Below are 19,728 nucleotides of genomic sequence, written 5' to 3'. Positions count from 1 at the left end.
GGATATGGATGTGGTGTGTGGGTTAAAAGAACTAAATTTTTGTTTTGAAGTAAAAAATGAAAATCTTGAAATAAAAAACTGTAAGCATGTGTTCTGGAAATATGACGTTAGACACCATAACAAACAAATGAGAGAGTTGAAAACAATTGCTTCGGGGTGTGGAGCGTGGGGATAGGGAGGAGTGGAACAGGGAAGCTTTTTCTTGTCCTGAGCCTCGCGCTACTGTTTGATTTTTTAAACTGCACAATGAAATCCTTTGATAATAAAAAATCATTAAATAAAAAGCAGTGCTATTGAGGAACTGGTCTTCAGTATCACCTCATCCTTAATCAATTGGACTCATGGCCTGATGTTAACAGTGAGGGCTTGGAGACAGCTCATCACTGGGGCTTAGTCATGCGAATGTGGTATCTTCTTTGAAGTCATCACGAGCTTATCATGTTCTCTTACTCTCTGTGGGAAAAGAAGGTCTGGGAACCAAGAGTTGGCAAAGGGCACCGAGTCTCTCACTCATTTAACAACAAAGAAACATAAAAACAGCACACGAACATTTGGCTAATTTTCCTAGCTGAAAAAAACCCCCAAACCTTCTTTTGAGCTCATGTCCCCTTCAGCTATTGCCTCATTTTTTTCTGCATGGGTTTATAGACACATTTCCCTAAGTAGTTGTCCATACTCATTGTCTTTAATTCTTCCCCTATCCTCTCTGAACCTATTCCAGTAAGCTTTGACTCTCACTACTCTACTAAAAACCAGTCCCTGCCCCCCAAATCATTAACGGCCTCCATGTCACGAAACCCAATGATGAATTCAGTTTAGATCTTAACGCATTAGCAGCGTTTGACAGTTGATGATGTTGGATTCCTTGAGTCACTCTCTCCACTTGGCATCCGCACAGCAGGCTCTCCTGGTTTTCTTCCTACTGTGGATTGCTCCCTCTCTGTCTCTTTTGTGGTTTCTCCTCATCTACCAATCTCATCATGCACAGGTGCCCAGGGCACAGTTCTTGGATGGCTTCTCTTTCTCACCTATATTCACTCCCTAGGCATGCTCAGGAAGTCTCATCGCTTTAACAATGCTCTGTAAACTAAAGACTTCCAGATTTTATATTTCCAGCCCGGAGCTCCCCTCTGAACTTCAGATTTACCGATCCAGTTCCCCTTTTAATCTCTTTACCTGGATATGTCTATAAGGACATTTTTATTAGGTCCAAATCCAAACTCTGGTCTTTCCCCCAGCAAGCATGCTCTTCTCACAGCTTTGATCACATGTTAGTGATCAGGTCTCACCTTGGTATTGTCCTCTCTTCTCTTCCCCTTGAACCTCACATCCCGTCAACCAAAACTTTCTATTGTTTGTACTTTTCAAATGTATCCAGCAGCTGACCACTTCTCATCATCTCTATTGCTACATCTCTGGTCCAAGCCACTGTGATTGTTCATTTGGGTTACTGCATAGCCTCTTAACTGATGTTCCTGCTTCTGCCTTTGCCTCTTTGCAGTCTATTAACATAAATTAAATAGCTAGAACAATCCTTTAAAAACTCCAGTCTCTGCCCCCACCCCTCCTAACTCACATCTCTTCCCTGGCTTCCCATGTGACTCTCCTTCCAGGAATGCCATTTCCCCTTACATTTGTAAACAATTTACTTTATAAAATTTGAATTGATGAGCTTAAATTAATAAAGTACCACGACATATCTTCCTGGTGGAGTGTATCGTTATTCAATATAGATGATATTGGGTGCTTTTTGGGGCTTCAAGTTCTTATTAAATGAATATTGCCACACATGCTTCCCTTTTAAATATTTTTTCCTTCTGTTACTGTCAGGGCAACTTCAGCTATGCTGCAATAACATATAGATCCCAAATACCTGTCTTAACACAACATTGTTTTATTTATCGCTCGTCTTACGTATCCAGAGCCAGTGGGCAAGAGGGACTCAGGTTAAGTCATGGTTCTGGTTTCACGTCAGAAGAGGAGAGAAGCTGCGGGTCCCATGGGGGCTTTCCACTGCTTCAGCCTGGACATGACGGACATCTCTTTCCCTCACATTTTATTGACCAGACCAGTCTTACATGTGCCCAGGCAGGAAAAAGAGAAATGGGATTTGGTGAACAAAAATTATGGTCTTTGCCTCAATCACTTTTAAGATACATGTGTCTGAATGTCAAAGGGAGTATATGTACCATCATGAAATTGTAACTACATTTTGGTTATAACATATGTGTTATTCTTTAAAAAGTCCTACTTATATAATTCCCAAAGTCAGCTCTCTTCTTGCCTCTGCTTCTGAGCGAGGGTGTGTGGAGTCTCCATTTTGCCCTGAGGCCACTCTACTGTAGAGCTCAGCAACTCTTCCAATTCTTTCAATCTTTACAACTTTGAGCCCTAATTATCCTCATTTTAGAGATTGGAAAATGTAGGCCAGAGAGGTCATGTGCCTTATCTGAGGTCACACAGCATGTAAGTGGCTGAATCAGGATGCCAGTGTGAAGGTCCTGATTCCTGGCTTGGTTTTAGAACTTACTCTGAATTGGGGGATAGGCTATCAGAGAGGAAGGCTCATCTTTCCTTCTAGCCCCATAGCTCTTTGCTGCCCTCTCTTGACTTCCTCAATGATGACCTAGTGAGAAGTGGCTGCTGCAATGAACACTTAGGTTTTGACAGTCTCTAAAGTGACAGCCTGTGTTTTCTCTTCTGGTTATTTTACCCCTATCCCCTCTGTTCTCCAGGTGCTGAGTATATAGTATGGACTAGTAAATATTCTTATTGATTAATGTTTGAGAGCCGTGACTCTGATGTGGGTGTTAGAGTACCTTGATGAGTTTCCACTACATGCTGATCACTGTACATACATAATCCCATGGACTCCTCAGAGCAACTCCATAGGGAGAATTATTAAGTCTCTATTATAAATAAGAAAACTGAAGTGCAGAGGGGATGTATTAATCTGCTCATGGTTATGCATTTGTTACCATTTATTCTACATACTGTTAAAGACCATTTATTATCTGATGGATACTAGTAGGTGTTGGGATAATATTAATTAAGGTCTCTGAATTTAACCAGTTAGTCAGAAATGTATTAATCAAATTGACAAAAAGTGTATCTGGGGTTTAAACTCAGATTATTCTGATTTTTTCTTTTTAATAAAACTAAACCATCATGCCTATGTTCTTTCAAGAATTATTCCCATTGCTTTCTTCATGATGTTTTCTCTAAGTCTTCCTTTCTCCCTCCTATATCAGATATAAAAGCATACTTTAAGTCTTCATTCCATGGAGTCTCTAGGGTTACAGAAGCACAGGTAGTGCTTTCTCTGCCCTTTGATCCTGGGAATGAAGGTCTAGATGGCCTCTTCTAGGGGTGGCAAATCTATGTCACTTGTGAGTCACTGTTTCTCTTGGCTTGAGCTCCATAGCAGACATTGCTAATCAACAGCAACATCCTTTCCAAGACTCAGCCTGGGAATCCTTCTCTTTGCTTCCTCGCTGGCCTATCTTGAGTTTCTGTAAGACTGTGTTGAAGATTCTGTAAGGCTCTGCTCTAACACTTAAGGCAATGTGGGATTGTGGATGGGACGGTCTGGTTGCATCTTGGTGGGGAAAGCCTGGGGTGAGCATGAATCTCAGATGAGAGGAATAAGAACATCAAGTCCCTCTGGCCATGGTGGTTGACCTGACTCCTTTGGTGTCAGTGAGGTGCCATCTCATGACTTAGACTGTTGGAGAGGAGTGCTCTCTTTTCCACTGGACTTATACATGTGAGGATATAAGTCTGTCACCAGGTGGAGAGGACTTGTTGATGATGAAGTCAAAATAGAGGACAAAACAGAAGGATGGGAAAAGTTGACCTTGGAAATCTTGTTTACATCTCTGGGACTCTTTTTAAAATTATTATTTAATAGGCTTTAAAAATTTTTGATTTTCAGAGGGAAGGCAGGGGTGGTGGGCTGGGTGGGGAGTGATTAACTGGGGAACTTATATGCACATATGCATAGCCCATGGACACAGACAATAGAGTGGTGAAGGCCTGGGAGGGGTGGGTGCGGGGAAGAGGGGGTCAATGGGAAAAACAAACAAACAAAGGGGACATCTGTAATACTTTCAACAGTAACGATAAATTAAAAAAAATTGATTTTAGAGAGAGAGGAAGGGAGAGGGAGAGAGAGATAGAAACATCAATGAGAGAGAAACATTAACATTAATAGGTTGCCTCCTGCATGCCCCCTTCTGAGGATCAAGCCCGAAACCCAGGCAGGTGCCCTGACCTGGAATTGACCTGGTGACCTCCTGGTGCATGGGTTGACACTCAACTACTGAGCAACACTGGCAGGGCTACATCCCTAGGACTCTTCATATACAAGCCCATAAACTGGAATTCTTGATTAAGTTTGAATTTTTTTAAAATTTGCAATCAACATATTCCTGATAGGCAAGGTTTCATTTTATCAATAAAGAATATGAGAACCAGAGAGGGGGAAGTGGTGTCCCAATGGCACATGTGTGGAAAGTAGCATTCATTACTCCGCCACACATCTCTAATGAACTTTGGGATTAGAAACCAACTATATTCTGAGTACATGGAGGTTACACAAACTTGTAATCCATGCAGTTTATATTTGAATCTCTTCATAATTGGTTTTAAGGGCTGTTCCTGTTGTCATATTTTCCTTTCCTAGTACTTTTAGGAATGTCTGAAATTCAGGTCAACTATTCTTACCATACAATTGAATCAATGTGTTTATTTGACAGATAGTATTGTAACACACACACACACACACACACACACACACCCCATTTCATTGATGATGCTTTGCTCATGTGTGAGGTCCTGTGGGGTGGGCTTCCTGATGATGCAGACTTCTATTTCCCTGCTTAAAAGGATGTCCCTGAATGCTCCTACTCTAATCCTCCACATGGCCAATGTTTGTACGAATCTTGGAGGCTGACAGAATATATCCTCTGCTGACTTGCTACCCCGCTGTATCCACAATATAAATTCATCTCACAAGTGTGTGTATTGGGATCTACTACACCAATCCCTGTCTGAGCACCTTTAGTCTATCCCACAGTTATTAAATGCTCACTATGATCTAGGCAGAAAGCAATCCCAACCCTCATTGAATGTACGATACATTCCAGAGGGTCTAGGAATGTGTTGTCTTCCTGGTAGCTACTCTGGATTTACAAAGCGTGTGGATTTAAGCTAACAGTTCCTTGTTTATTGTGCACAGGGCAAAGGTTATGGGCAAGGAGGAAAACTTCATTTTATTGGTGATAATCATCTTTTTGTGATTTTAATCCTTTGCCCTGTTGGCCGGACAGTCATTTCCTGTTCCCTTTTGTTCCTCTCTTCCTGTTGATTCTCAAAAGAACCTCTATACCCACTGGATCCTCTGGTCCCTTTGGAATGTATTATTATGCCAGGTGCATCCTAATGCTAGTAGACTTAAGACATGCTAGATAGTGTACTAAGTGTCCCTCACAAACCACTCATTTAATCCCACAGCCCTGTGGACGCTACAGTAGTGCATTTTAGGAATAAATTTATCTAAAATGAGTTAACTTCAAATCTTTATTTCTATTCCACTCAATGCTACTCTGTTATTGTTTGAATTTTGAGTATTCAGAATATGTTCAGTTAATATTTAATTTGATTGCCTCTTGTACTTCCGGTGCTGTGGTAATGAGGAAATTCAGCCTGGCTAAGGCAGCATTCAGTGCCACTGACCTGATCCGGTCACTTTGGGCATCAGAATTCTAACCACAATTGAGATTTACATGGTCCAACTATCTAACTTTAAAGACCACTTACTGAAAGCCAGATCAAGGTGGAGTCGATGCTTGAAGAATTCTTTCTGCTCCACAAACATAGCAGTGCTACATAAAACAAAAAGAGAAAAAAGAAGAAGGGATGGCCAGGCTTACATACAAGACAGGTATTTTTGAAGCTCCAAGCTGGCATAGGGACACACACAGTGATCAGGGCTGAAAGGGTGGGTGGACTTGCTGGGTTTGCAAGGCGAGGCAGTCAGTGGTGATAAATGAATCAAAAGTATTTCCTGTGAGGTGGGAATGCAGAGGCAGGCTCACTGACTGAAGCCCTGGGCGAGGGTGGTATTCATTTCTCATACCCCACCCTCATGAGAGGAGGCTAGAAATAAAGCTGGATAGGAGCCAGGGCTCCTATCCAGCTCCAGGCTTGGAGACAAGGATGAGACATCACCTTGTGACCAAGAGCTGAGTCAGGCTTCCCCTTGACCAAGCCTGGATCTGCCGCAGCCCAGTGGTTCTGAAGGATGGCCACTCTAAGGTCCTTACTAGACCTGGATCTGAATTGGGGACCCCAGAGCTGCTCAGCAGGAAAGTTGAATATGAAGGCAGAGTAGAGGGGAGAAGAGAAAAGGGGGGGAAAAAACCCCCAACCACATCATATTCCAAAATGAGACTTAAACCAAATAAAGAAATGGATGAATAAAAGTGAATACTAAGAAAAACCAGCCACTGAACCAACAATCAGAATATGGATTCACTTCAGATGAAAGTGATTTTACCGAATGATCAGGCAAGGCTTTAAAGTAAATACATTGATTATTTCATAGAAGGAAATGAAATAAAAACTTTCATTACAATAATAAAAATTATGAGAAAAAGCCTGAAAACAAGAATGAGGAGATAGGGAAAAAAGGACCAATTGGAATATTTGAACATAAAAAAATAGAGTCATTGAAATAAAAAAAATGTGGGGCTTTGAGTTACAATGGCTGTTTGGCCATGTTTACCCTTTTAAAGCACAGTAAAGAGATTAAAGAAAGAAAGAAAAAACCCCAAACCAACAAGAATGGGAAGTATAGGTGAAGAGACAATGGCAATGGTATTTTCAAATCTGGAAAGGAGATGAATGAGTAATAACTGATTAGCAAACCTGAAAAAGCTAGATTTCTATGCTATTATGGTCTGAGAAAGCTGAAAAATTTAATAAACCCAGTTTATGCTGAGAACCCTCTAAGTCTCAGGAACTAGCAATTCCAGAAACCCGTGACCTGGAGCAAAAGTAGGGGTTAAACCAAAAGTACTGGGTGAAAGCTACTTGAGAAGCAGTTATACCTCTCTAGATCTTCTTTCCTACTCACAGTGCTAGACACTGTACCTCTCTCATCACAAGAATATTTTAAAGGCGTATCCCTGGACATGATAAAACATAGTGTGCATGGACAGGAGTACATCAGGCACAGCTAAGGGTGGGGCTACCACATTATAGTAGGAGTATTAAGTAACCATATGCATAAAGAATACTGAATGGTGAGGCACCCAGGCTCTTTCCTCTTGGCTTTCAGAATGCTGGTGGCCAAAACACTACCCTCCAGAAGGAGTTGGAAGTTTCTTCTTTGAGGAATAGAATTTATCTAAGGGGGAAGTCCTAAAGATATAGACATTGGGGATTCCCCAAGAAATGGCTTGCTTAGATCACCATAGAGGAAAGCTCCTCACTAACAAGTCACATCCATCTTCTCAGACCATCCAAACTGTCTTTAAATCCCTTGTACTCTTAATCTTGAAGAGAAAAATTTAAATTACCAGAGAAGTGAGGAAAGCCTTCAATGTGAAACATAGGAAACACAATGAAGAGACATAAAAAAGCAACTTGAAGGAAGCAGAAACTATATAGGGGAATAGAAAAGAAGACAAACAAGAAAAAAAAGCAAACAATATTGTTAGCAAGATAAAAATATTGTATCTATAAAACAGAATTTTTAAAAATTCACATAAATATTTTTAAAAGAACATTTGGAAATTAAACACATGATGGCAGAAATGAAAAAAAACACACAACTCAATGAAAGTACTGAAAGGTGAAGTTAAGGGATTTGCCTTCAAATTAGAACATAAATATATAAAGAGAAAAATAAAAATAAGAGAAGAAAAAAATTTGGAGTACCAGTCCAGGAAATTTAGCATATAAATAACATGAGTTCAAGAGGAAGAGAACAGAAAAAATGGATGGAAAAAAATAATGAAATAATTCAAGAAAATTTCCCAGATTAAAGGACATGGATTTGGGTAGTAAAAGGACTCACCAAATGTTCAGTAGACCAGATAAAGAGGCAGAAGTAGGAGGGTAATTCTCATCGATTACCTTTGTGTAATCTTTGGATTTGAATCATATGATTGTATTACTTATTAAAAAACATTAAAAAACCATAATGAATAGAATGAACTCTGGGACAGACAGAGGGACAGAAAGAAGTAGAGAAATAAAAAATAGAATATAGGAACTCACTCAGAATGCAGTTCAGAAAGCAGAGTAAAAAGAGTTATGTATAGAGGAATGACAGACTGACAGCAAACTTCATTAATAACAATAGACATTGGAAGATAATGGAGTAATAACTTTAAAGTGCCGAAGGAAAAAACTGTCAACTTAGAATTTTACAACCAACTAAAATTTATTCAAGAGGGACCATTATATAAAAGCACTTTTACACAAATACTAAATATATTACTACACACAGATCCTTACTAAAGACTATTAAAATTTGTTTCTGAAATAGAAAAATAAAAACAGAAAGAAGATGTGGAATACAAGAAGCAGGCTTCCTCTAAATAGCTCTTCTTCCCATCTACTTGTAAGCCAAATGAGTTGGTATAGTGAGCACAGAGATTGATAAAATGTATTGAAATTTTAAATTAATGGTTAGAGTTTAAAAATTATAATTTTGTTTTATAAAACAATAATAAGGTGGTGAGCACATTAAGGATTTATTGAAGTTGAGAGAAATTAAATAATTATAGACCTATCAGAAAATTTGCAGTAGGTTAAAAAATTTAGAGTAGCCATTAGAATAAGATTTATGGCTTCCAAATAGAAGAAACTAAATATTATCAAACAAAAGAAGATGGGGGAAAAAACCACAAAGGAGGGCAAATAGAAAATATAAAATAAAATAATAAAATCAAATTCAAACTACTAAATTACAGTAGCCAAGAAATAGAAGCAACCCAAGTGCCCATCAGTGGATGAGTGGATTAAAAAACTGTGGAACATTTACACAATGCAATGCTACTTGGCCATAAAAAAGAAGGAAATCTTACTTTTTGCCACAGCATGGATGAACCCAGAGGGTATTATGCTAAGTGAAATAAGTCAGCTAGAGAAAGATAAGTACCATATGATTTCACTTATATGTGGAATCTGATGAACAAAATAAACAAACAAAATAGAAACAGACTCATAAGTACAAAGAACAAACTGACAGCTGCCAGACGGGAGGGGGTTGAGGGGCTGGGTGAAAAAAGTGAAGGGATTAAGCAATACAGTTGCTGTTACAGAACAGTCACAGAGATTTAGATTACAGCATAGGGTATATAGTCAATACTATCAAGATAAATAGGTATAGGGCCAGGTGGGTACTTGAAGCAGCAGGGGGATCACTCTGTAAAGTACATGATTTTCTGACAACTTTGCTGTACATCTGAAACTAATACAGAATAATATTGAATGTAAACTGTAATTGAAACATAAGAAATAAATACTTAAAAGATTAAAAAAAAAAGAACATAATTTTGGGCTGCTCTATGTCAATGGAAAAACCATTTTCATTTCCAACCCAATTTGACCCAATAGTACAAAGCAAAAAACCCTCTTCTGCATTAATTAAAAGCAACTAGGAAGGCCACTATGCCAGCAAGCCATGAGCACTCAGGAAGAAACAAGAACCTGGAGGGCCAAGGAAACACAGGCAGACCCGAAACCTCTGCTCTCAAGCTTGGCCCTCTCCTCTCATGTTCCAGGCATTTTCTTTGTCTTCAGCCTGGAATACTCTGCATTTACCATGTAAACCCATCCAGCCTTGCTGGTCTTAATTTTTGTCACCCTATCTGTTGTCCTAGTTTGACACCACAGAAGTCCAGAATTGAGCGATTTGAAGACGGAATTCTCCTCTGTGAGTGATGGTAATGAAAGAGGCTTTGAATGATCATATTCCTTTTATTTTCCTCCTGAGGAATCAAATATCCCAGCCCCGAAACTGGGACACATAGAGGAGGATCTGTGACAAATGAGGAGGAACATGGACTAGACTGAAACGCTGAGGGCCTTCGCCACTCCTCTGAAAGGGATTTGAAATTACCTCTTGTACTTGGAATTTTTGTATATCATTATGGAATTGTAGGTAGTTCTCATTTCACAAAAGAGGCTCAGTTTCCTCCAAATGATGTGTTTTTCAGCCTTAAAACACCCAGAAGCAAAGTCTGACTTGGTTTTTTGCAGGTATTCTTTTTTAATGCATTTTTATCACGAAATAATTCAAATTGTTACTCAAGAAGGAACATAATACAATGATAACTTTATACCCACTTCCCAGCTTGATCAAATATTAACCCTTGGCAATATTTTGTGTCTCCCCCAAATTCATACGTTAAATCCTAGTGTCCAATGGGATGGTATTAGGAGGTGGGGCCTTTGGGAGGTGATTTAGTCATTAGATTCCACATGAAAGTAATATCATATGGTACTTATCTGTCTGACTTATTTAACTTAGCATAATACCCTCTAGGTCCATCTATGCTGTGGCAAAAGGTAAGATGTCCTTCTTCATTATGGCCAAGTAGTATTCCACTGTGTAAATACACTACAGCTTTTTTTTTTTTTAACTTAGCCTTTTTAAAAAAATATATTTTTACTGATTTCAGAGAGGGAGAGGGGGGAGAGAGAGAGAGAGAGAGAGAGAGAGAGAGACAGAGACAGACAGACATCAATGATGAGAGAGAATCATTAATCGGCTGCCTCATGCATGCCTCACACTAGGGATCTAGCCTGCAACTTGCCCATGTGCCCTGACCAGGAATTGAACCGTGATCTCCTGGTTCATAGGTGGATGCTCAACCACTGAACCACACCAGTTGGGCTGCACTACAGCTTTTTTATCCACTCACCTATTGATGGGCACTTGGGTTGCTTGCATGTTTTGGCTAATGTAAACAATGTAGAGAAGCCTGAAGTTTTATAGTGAAATCATCTCACATCACCGTCAGGTGAGTGAACCCTTCATCTTTGTTACCTCAGTTATCTCTAAACACATCCTTATCATGTAGATTATTTTCCCAACTTCAGAGGTGAGAAAAGGGGCTCAGAGGGATTGACTTGCCCCCGGTAGCACATCTATGAAGAGGCTTAAGTGGACTCAGATCCATGTCTGTTATGGTTTATATTGAGTTACAATGCGCTAGCCTCTGTGGGATCCGGTAACATATGACAATGCCCTGTCTTCAAGGAGCTTTATTGTTTAGTTGGAAAGATAAGACATCTGCAACTGAAAGGTCATATGAAATCAAGGGACATATGTTTTGTGCTTAGAATATGTTAAAGGACCGGTCACCTTGTGCCCTGATAGCTTTGGCTTGGCTGCTTCCTACAATCAAATAGAGTAAATAATCACAACCTTGATCTTCCTTTTGCTTTATAGTGGAATGATGTCATTATTTCCTTTTGGGGAAAAAGATTGCTCAGTCTGTAGATAATCCTCAAATACTCTGAGGGAAGTTCTTTGGAATGAAGGCATAGTTACATTCTGGATAAAAATGATCCTTAGTCACAGCCTCTGAGCTCCTTCAGGATTGAGGCTGGGCATTTCACATCAGTACAGCACATAGCCTGGCCCAGAGTGACTACTCAGTAATGTCTGTTATTAACATTGTAGATTTTCTTCACCTGGGGATAAAGGGAGATTGGTGGGTGAGGATATCTAACTCATCCTAATAGAGGAAGAGCACATTGCATTCTTGATAAGTCTGGAACTCTGGAAATTTCATTTCACTCTGTTCCAGAATTGGTTAGAGCCAGAGACCTTGGCAAAGAGTCTAGCTGGCATGGGACCTTCTTTGGCTGGCCCCTCATCCTCCACTGGTACTTGTCCAATTAGTCTACAAACTTGGGATTCCCATGTAGCTTCTGCACATTCTCTGGGAAAGAAATTTTCCATGATTAATTATTTTCTTTCCTTTGTTGTCTGAGTGCTTCAAACCTCCATTGAGACTTGATCCCATGGGCCACCCCTAGGGTGTCAGAGGCATATACATGGGTATGAGTCATTTTATAGTCAGCGACACCCCAGTTCCCTCCCTCTCCAGTTCAGCTGATGATGGATCTTTGCCTTGTTCCTTTGGTTCAGGAAAGCTGTGATCTTAGAATTTGGGGTCCTTGTTTCACAATGAGATCCAGGTACTGAGAATTTTGTTTTTTTTGTGTTCCACCCAGAGAAGAAACAAAGTAGTATGTGGCAGGTGAGTGGCTCTTCTAGAGACACCTGAGCACCTGGGTTTACAGCAATGCTGGAAACTAACAGGAATATATCCAAAGAGCAATCAGAAGGTGGTGTATGGAAAGAATGTCATCAACCAAAGATAAACCAAACCTAGAGTAAGGATTTCTGACTTCAGATTCACCTAATGTTTTCTTCATAGTTTTCCCATTTTATTTTATTTTTATTCTTTTGAAAGCTCTTTTACAGAGTCATTGTGGTTTTAAATATTAACCCGTTTTCAAGTGAGAAAACAGAGGCACACAGAATCTGACTGATTTGCCTAAGCTTGCATATTGTAGGGGGTTTGCCAAGGATGTTTGGGAGTCTTAGTTCATCATTGTCTCTGTCCACCTCAAATAAACCTACAATCTAAACAAAATTAATTTGCTTATTATTCAAGTGCAGCTTCAAGGACATTACCAGGGCCCCACTGAGACTGCCATCCCCTGGGCTTTCCCGTTATTGAAATTCTGCAGTAATAGCATAGTCCATAGCAATGGAGGCAAGATAATAAGAAGGTCTTCCCAGAGTGTCCCTTTAACATTTCAAAAGGCCTGCCTATTCACTATCTCATTGAGTCCCATAATGTCCTGGGAACATTATACAGCAGGTATTATTCCTATTTGGACATTAGGAGCCAGAAGCTCAGGAAGTTTGATTCCCACCTTGGTTATTTCTGCTATAGTGAACTCTTCAGTGTGCCTGTGGATGGGGCCTCTGCTGCCTGTATGACTGGAGAGACCTCCATTTCTTTTCTTATGTCCCAATTTCCCATTTGTTTCCTTCATGAAGAGACCATCTGGGAGCAGCTTTGAGGAGCAGGTCATGCCTGCTCATTCGGGAAGCTGCTGGAATAATGAGAGAAGCACTCAATTAATTTGGTTTGAGCAATGCCAGCACCCCAGGGAGGTGGTGTGGTGGGAAGATGGTAGGTGGTGGGGTCAGGCTGGGCTGTATTCTTGTCTGGACCTATCACCTATCAGCTGCCAACTACCAGCTGGTTGAAGCAAGGCTCATGGGAGCCCCACATACTAGGTCCCCTTCTCCCCTTTATAATTCCCAGCAACTGGAGAAATGTGGGGCTTGGTGGAACAGACTTTGAAAAGAGTGGATATAAACAGTTTTCTAGAAGATTTAAATTCAGTAGCTAAGAAAAAGAAATTATATGTAAAAATCAATTTAGTTTGTCCCCCACCCAAGACCAGTGAGAGTGGGTGCTGCAGTCTTGGAGCTGATTGGCAGGATGGTCCTATGACTTCAACACCCAAATTGGACAGCTCTTCCTTAAGTATGTGTTTCCTTCCCTTCCCGTTTCCTTGAAACAGGTAGTTGGAAGTGGAAAGAAAACAACACTTTGGGCCAGCATGATGCTTGGAGCAAGTGTTCATTCTTTTATGATGACATCAGTATGTTTACTGCATATAAACTACAACCCAGTGACTCTTTATGCCACTAGCAACACAGTGATGAGTAGACAGAGAGGCACTATCTTCAAGGAGCTTAGGGGTGTGCGTGAATGTATCTGTGTGATATTATAGATAAACAAATAAATACCTGACTGATTACAATGAGGCTGTGACAAAAATATCAAGCTGAGGAAGGGGGTCAGAGAGCTGCGATTTCAGATGGTTGGTCAGAAAGGGCTTCTCTGTTGGGATAGCCTCATGCAGAGAATTGGAGGAAGTGCTGGAGGAAGCCACACAGAAAAGCAAAGGGAACAATAAGAGCTAAGGCCCTGAATTTTCACTTAATGCTGTTCCCTTCGATCTTTAGATGAGCCCTGCAAATGTATGGACTATGCCTTCCATTTGAGGATGACAGTACTGATGCTCCTCTAAGTGACTTCCCAAAATATAGCTGGTACCTGATGGAGTTAGGGTCAAACTTCACTCCTCTAATTCTAGAGAGCGTGCTGTGACCTCAGGGGGCTGTCTGTGCACCTGGAAGTGAGCTATGCTATTGCTGTCACATTGCAGTGAACAGGGAACTGGCTACAGTGAGTGAGAGTGAAGAGGAAGCTGAGAGCAGCACCCTGGGCATCTTGCAACCCCTTCCACCGGTCTCATGGTGCCCATCCTGGATTTGGTGGTTGTTTTTGGAAATCCTTGTCCGGATCTTAGTAAGTTCATCTTCCAATTCTTTTCACGTTTGGGGACAAGTCTCCCAGAGGCCAGGTGGAGAGAACTGAACCGGGAAGGAAGCCAGCCTCTCACCAGGCTTGTCATGTGTCTGCACAAGCATGTCACCTCAGGAGCCAAGTTTTAATTTCCCTGCATGGGTCCCAAACTGTTTTTCCATATTTGTTAGGGGAAACCTTAGCCCAGAGAGCTCCATTCTGAGGACACCAAATTAGGCCAAGTTTCTGTTTGGTCTCTCTCCTCATTCAGTGATTGTCCCCTATGACCCACTCCACTTGGCCACTTGTTTCCTAGGCGTCACTTGGTTGATAAGTTCTCTCAGCCTCAGGGAGGAAGCTCATGTGGTTAATAGGCCTGGGAGCCTCATGGTGGCCCTGCAGGTCGCTGGAACCTGTGGTAGATTCCACCAATGGGGATCCAAGACACAGACACATTAACCTCACAGGCGGGCTGGCAGCCAGGGCTGCAGGTGTGTCATTTGGAGAGATGAAATAACAGAGGGAGATGGCACCGTGTGGGGGAAGCTCAGGGTTTTATGTTTGAATCCTATCTCTGCCACTCACTAGTTCTTTGATTGGATGCAAATCTCTTTCTTTCTCTGAGCCTCAGAGTGTTCAGTTGCATGAAACCCAGGAGTGAAGGATAGGTCCTAGGATCAAAGTAGGTTGTGAGGATTACATCAGATAATCTAAGCCCAGCAGAATCTGGCCATGAGAGGGGCTCAATAAAAACCCTCTTCTCTTTTTTTGGAGGGAGGCTCATCTGCCTACCACACATGATCTGAGAGCTCAGAGGTGAGGCTGAGTTCATCCTGAAATTCTTGCCCAGAAAGCTTTCCTCATTTAACTCATGGCTGCTGACTTACAGGGTTCCATCAGAAATTCATTCCATTAGGTTATGCGTTGCCTTCCATGCAGGTTTTTTCTTTGCATTTCGGTTGGGAGGTGGTAGACCTGGGGTTGGAAGGCACCAGGTAATCTAATGCCTGAATGTGGTTTTAACCACTCTGCGTTCCTGCCTCCAGTGGACTCTCAGTCTCTTCTCACGGATTTATCTTCCACACCTCCCTCCCCTGGCTTGCTGGGAGCACCTCATTCTCCTCCTGCTAAACTTGGTTTTGTTGGTCAAAGGTTGCCTTTTTCCCTACCCCACACACTGTGATCTGATTGGGAAATTGTTTTTCTTTTTCCTAAAACTAAAAATGCCTAAGCCGAGCCAGTTTGGCTCAGTGGCTAGAGAGTTGGCCTGCAGACTGAAAGGTCCCAGGTTCGATTCCAGTCAAGGGCATGTACCTCAGTTGTAGGCTCGGTTGCATTCAGGAGGCAACCAATTGGTGTGTCTCTCTCACATCAATGTTTCTCTCTCTGTATCTCTCCCCCTCCCTTCCACTCTGTCTAAAAATCAATGGGAAAAATATCCTCTGGTGAGGATTAACAAAAAAATAAAACAAAAAAATTAAAAATGCCTAGACTGAAATTTGAATACAGGTTTGTCAGGCTCTAAAACCCAGCAAGTTCCCTCTGGCTTCAACATTCCATGATTTCATGGCAATGAAAGCATGAAGAGACACAAAGCCAGAAATGAACAAGGTCAAAGACTTTAGATTTCTGTACGTGTCTCCACCAGGCCTAAGTCCAGGCCCCAACATCCTCACAGTGGGTGGTTTATAAACACTGGCTTCCTGGCCAAATAATTGCATTGCAGCCCCAGATGCTTCATGGTTCTGTTGGCTCTAGGAAATTTCAGAGCACATCTCTGCCCTTAGCAATTTGGCTTACAATGTAGCAGCCTAGGAAGAATGCTCACTCTTTGGAGATGCCCTTCCTCACAGAGACACTCATATTGTAGAAGCCTGACTTTGTATTATAGACACAGTAAATGTTCATAATAAGGTTTTCTGAAATGTTTATTTTTCTTCATAGTCATTAAATGCATGAGATTCAAAAACATTTGGGATCAAAACCTGGGTCTGTAATTTACTAGCTGGACTACTTCATCCATGCATTGCTACTGTTATTCCTAAATTTTACCTGTCCTCTCTGCTGTGACTTGAGTTCGATAGTCCTGTCTTCACTGGGAAGATTTTTTCCTTCCCTCATTCCTCCAAACTTGTATGCAGTTCAGGTCAGCACATGACAGGCACCTGCTCTGTACCAGGTAGGACACATGGTGATGCTGAGCGGCTTCCTGGCACAGAGCATCTGTCCCCCTGCATCCAAGACAGGGCTTGGTACAGAGCTGGAGCCTCCAGCATCCACCATTGTACCTGGTAGAGAGTAGGTATTGTCTTATAATAGTTTCAGTTCTCTCATCTGTGACTTAGAGAGAGGATGCCAGACCCTGAGGATGTTTGTTTCCTGTCCAGGTAAGTTACATAGAAAAAAAAAAAAATCCCTGCTTTTATTCCTCAACACACACAGGCAGAAGAGAGAGAGAGAGAGAGAGAGAGAGAGAGAGAGAGAGAGAAAAGAGAGATGAGAAAGAGAGATATTTTCATGTTTTCCTTTTTCGGTGTGGAGTCCTGGACAGGGATACTTGATCAAAAAGCTAAGTTCTTAATCTCTGCAGTGAACTAGAGCAGCCTGAAGTTTCTCAAATGCACAATGTTCTCTCTGGCATCTGAGATTTTATACTTATGTCATCTCTACATCACTATCTTTATCTCAGTAACTTACACTTATTTTTCTGGTTCCAGTTTAGATAGCCCTTTCTCCAGGAAGATTTCTCAGATTCCTCAAGACGGGTTGAGCTTCTGGTCTATTTCCTCCCATTATATCCTATCTTATTGCTATGTAGAACTTTTCATTTTGTACTGAAATTGTCCATTTTCTTGTGGCCCTAAAAGACTATAAATTCTTTGAGGGGATAGTGTCTTAACTTCACTTTCCTCTTCTGAAGTGGAAGATATTTCAGTCCAACATCCTCATAGGTTCTCTCTCAGTTGTCATTATCTACACGACTATGAGTCTACTGAGCTCTCACTTCCAATATGCAGCTATATACCCCGAATTGGACCCACGTGACAGAGTTTGTCATGGTGGGCTTTGCCGGGGTGCATGAAACACGCCTTCTCTTCTTTACACTCTTCCTCACCATGTACCTGTTTACCTTGTTGGAGAACTTGGCCATCATCATGGTGGTGATTTTGGACCATCGGCTCCGGAGACCCATGTACTTCTTCTTGACACACTTGTCCTGCCTTGAAATTGGGTATACCTCAGTCACAGTGCCCAAGATGCTGACTGGTTTTATTGGAGGAGAAGGGGGCAAGAATATCTCCTATGCTGGCTGCCTTTCCCAGCTCTTCATCTTCACCTTTCTTGGGGCAACTGAATGTTTCCTGCTGGCTGCCATGGCCTATGACCGTTATGTGGCTATTTGTATGCCTCTCCGATATGGGGCCTTGGTGTCCTGGGGCACCTGCATCCGTCTGGCTGGTGCTTGTTGGCTGGTGGGCTTCCTCACACCTATGTTGCCCATCTACCTCATGTCCCAGCTGACATTTTGTGGCTCCAATGTCATCGATCATTTCTTCTGTGATGCCTCACCTTTGTTAGCCCTGTCTTGCTCGGATGTCACCCTGAAAGAGACCACAGACTTTCTGGTCTCTCTGGCGGTACTCCTGGCCTCCTCTGTGGTCATTGCTGTGTCCTACAGCAACATTGTCTGGACGCTGCTGCATATCCGCTCCGCAGCTGAGCGCCGGAAGGCCTTCTCCACTTGTACAGCTCACCTGACTGTAGTGAGCCTCTTCTATGGCACTCTTTTCTTTATGTATGTCCGGACCAAAGTGGCCTCCTCCATCAACTTCAACAAGGTGGTGTCTGTCTTCTACTCCATTGTCACGCCAATGCTCAATCCCCTCATCTACAGTCTTCGAAACAAGGAGGTGAAGGGAGCTCTGCGCAGAGCCATTTCCCTCAAGTCTTGGAAAGGCCAGTGAGGGGGCTGGTAGGGTCCATTTTCCTTGCCCTTTAGAAAGAGGGTGGTGAGGACTATGGAATGCAGCAGAGGTCCGGGTAGTTAAGCATTATGGACTATGTATTAGTTAAAATAAAATGCTAATCTGCTATAACAAAAGAGATCTAACTATAATGTAGCTTAAAGAATGAAGGAGATTTTATCTTTCTTGCAAGAGTCGAAGGTGAGTGCTCTTGGTTGGTGGGTGGCTCTGCTCAACAGCATATAAGGACCCAAGCTCCCTTCATCTTGTGGCCTGTGAACCCAATTCAGCTCAACACTTGTTTTTAATGACCTGTGAGCTAAGAATGGTTTTTATACTTTAAAATGGTTGGAAACTACCTTGGCCGGTGTGGTTAGAGCATTGTCCCGTGCACTGAAGGGTCATGGGTTGGATTCCCAGTCAAGGGCATGCACCTGGGTTGCAGGTTCGATCTCTGGTCCCAGTTGGGGTTCATGCTGGAGGCAACCAATCGATGTATCTCTCTCACATCGATGTTTCTCTCTCCTCTGTCTCTCTCCTTCCTTTCCACTCTCTCTGAAAAGCAATTGAAAAAATATCCTCAGGTGAAGATTAAAAAAAAAAAAGATTGGGAACCAATCAAAAGCAGAATACAGTAGGTCCTCGGGTTATGTTGGAGATCCGTTCCTACAGTGCGACGTAACATGATTTTCGCCGAAGTTGGAACCCACCAACATAAGCACCTACCACTCACATGGAGCCCATACACAGAAGTAATGAAGTGAAACAGTAAAAAAAAAAAAAAAAAAACTCTAAAATAAAGATAACAATTCCTGACCTTTACTTGTGGCAAATTAATAATAAAAAACATAAAGCACATATGTACTTACGTCAAAATGACAGAACTTTTTTTTTTTTTTAATAAATACTGTAAATGGGAGATGGCGACATAACCTCAAAACGACGTACGTTGAGTACAATGTAACCCGAGGACTGCCTGTAATATTTCACGACACATAAACATTTTATATAGTTAAAATGTCAGTGTCCATAAATCAAGTTTTATCAGAACACTGTCACACCATGTGAATTGTCTCTGGCTGCATTTGTGCTACCATGATAGAGTTTAGTAGTTGTGACAAAGACCATTTGCCAACCCCCAATTTAGCGCCTTCTTGTAATTTGCATTGTCAACACTGTGTTCCAGTGGGCAGGAAGGGTGAGGATGGTGCATGGAGGAGACACACAACGTGACTTAAGGTTTCTCCACTAGATGTGGCAATCATCACTCACTTCCACTCACCTCTGTTGGTAAGAAGTTAGCCATAGGTCACATCTAATTGCAAAGATGGTAGATACAA

General features: G+C 41.6%; 1 protein-coding gene across 1 annotated transcript; it reads left to right on the top strand.

Moving 5' to 3' along the window:
* Positions 1-17,421: 17,421 nt before the first annotated feature.
* Positions 17,422-18,406, top strand: LOC102243342 (olfactory receptor 6Q1). The gene has a single exon (XM_005884753.2). It carries the CDS (start codon positions 17,435-17,437, stop codon positions 18,386-18,388), a length of 954 nt encoding a protein of 317 aa, XP_005884815.1. The 5' UTR covers positions 17,422-17,434; the 3' UTR covers positions 18,389-18,406.
* Positions 18,407-19,728: the final 1,322 nt, after the last annotated feature.

This window comes from Myotis brandtii, unplaced genomic scaffold, assembly GCF_000412655.1.
Source record: "Myotis brandtii unplaced genomic scaffold, ASM41265v1 scaffold854, whole genome shotgun sequence".
NCBI lineage: Eukaryota > Metazoa > Chordata > Mammalia > Chiroptera > Vespertilionidae > Myotis > Myotis brandtii.
The sequence above is the reverse complement of the archived record's forward strand: the minus strand, read 5'-3'. Positions and strand labels throughout refer to the sequence as shown.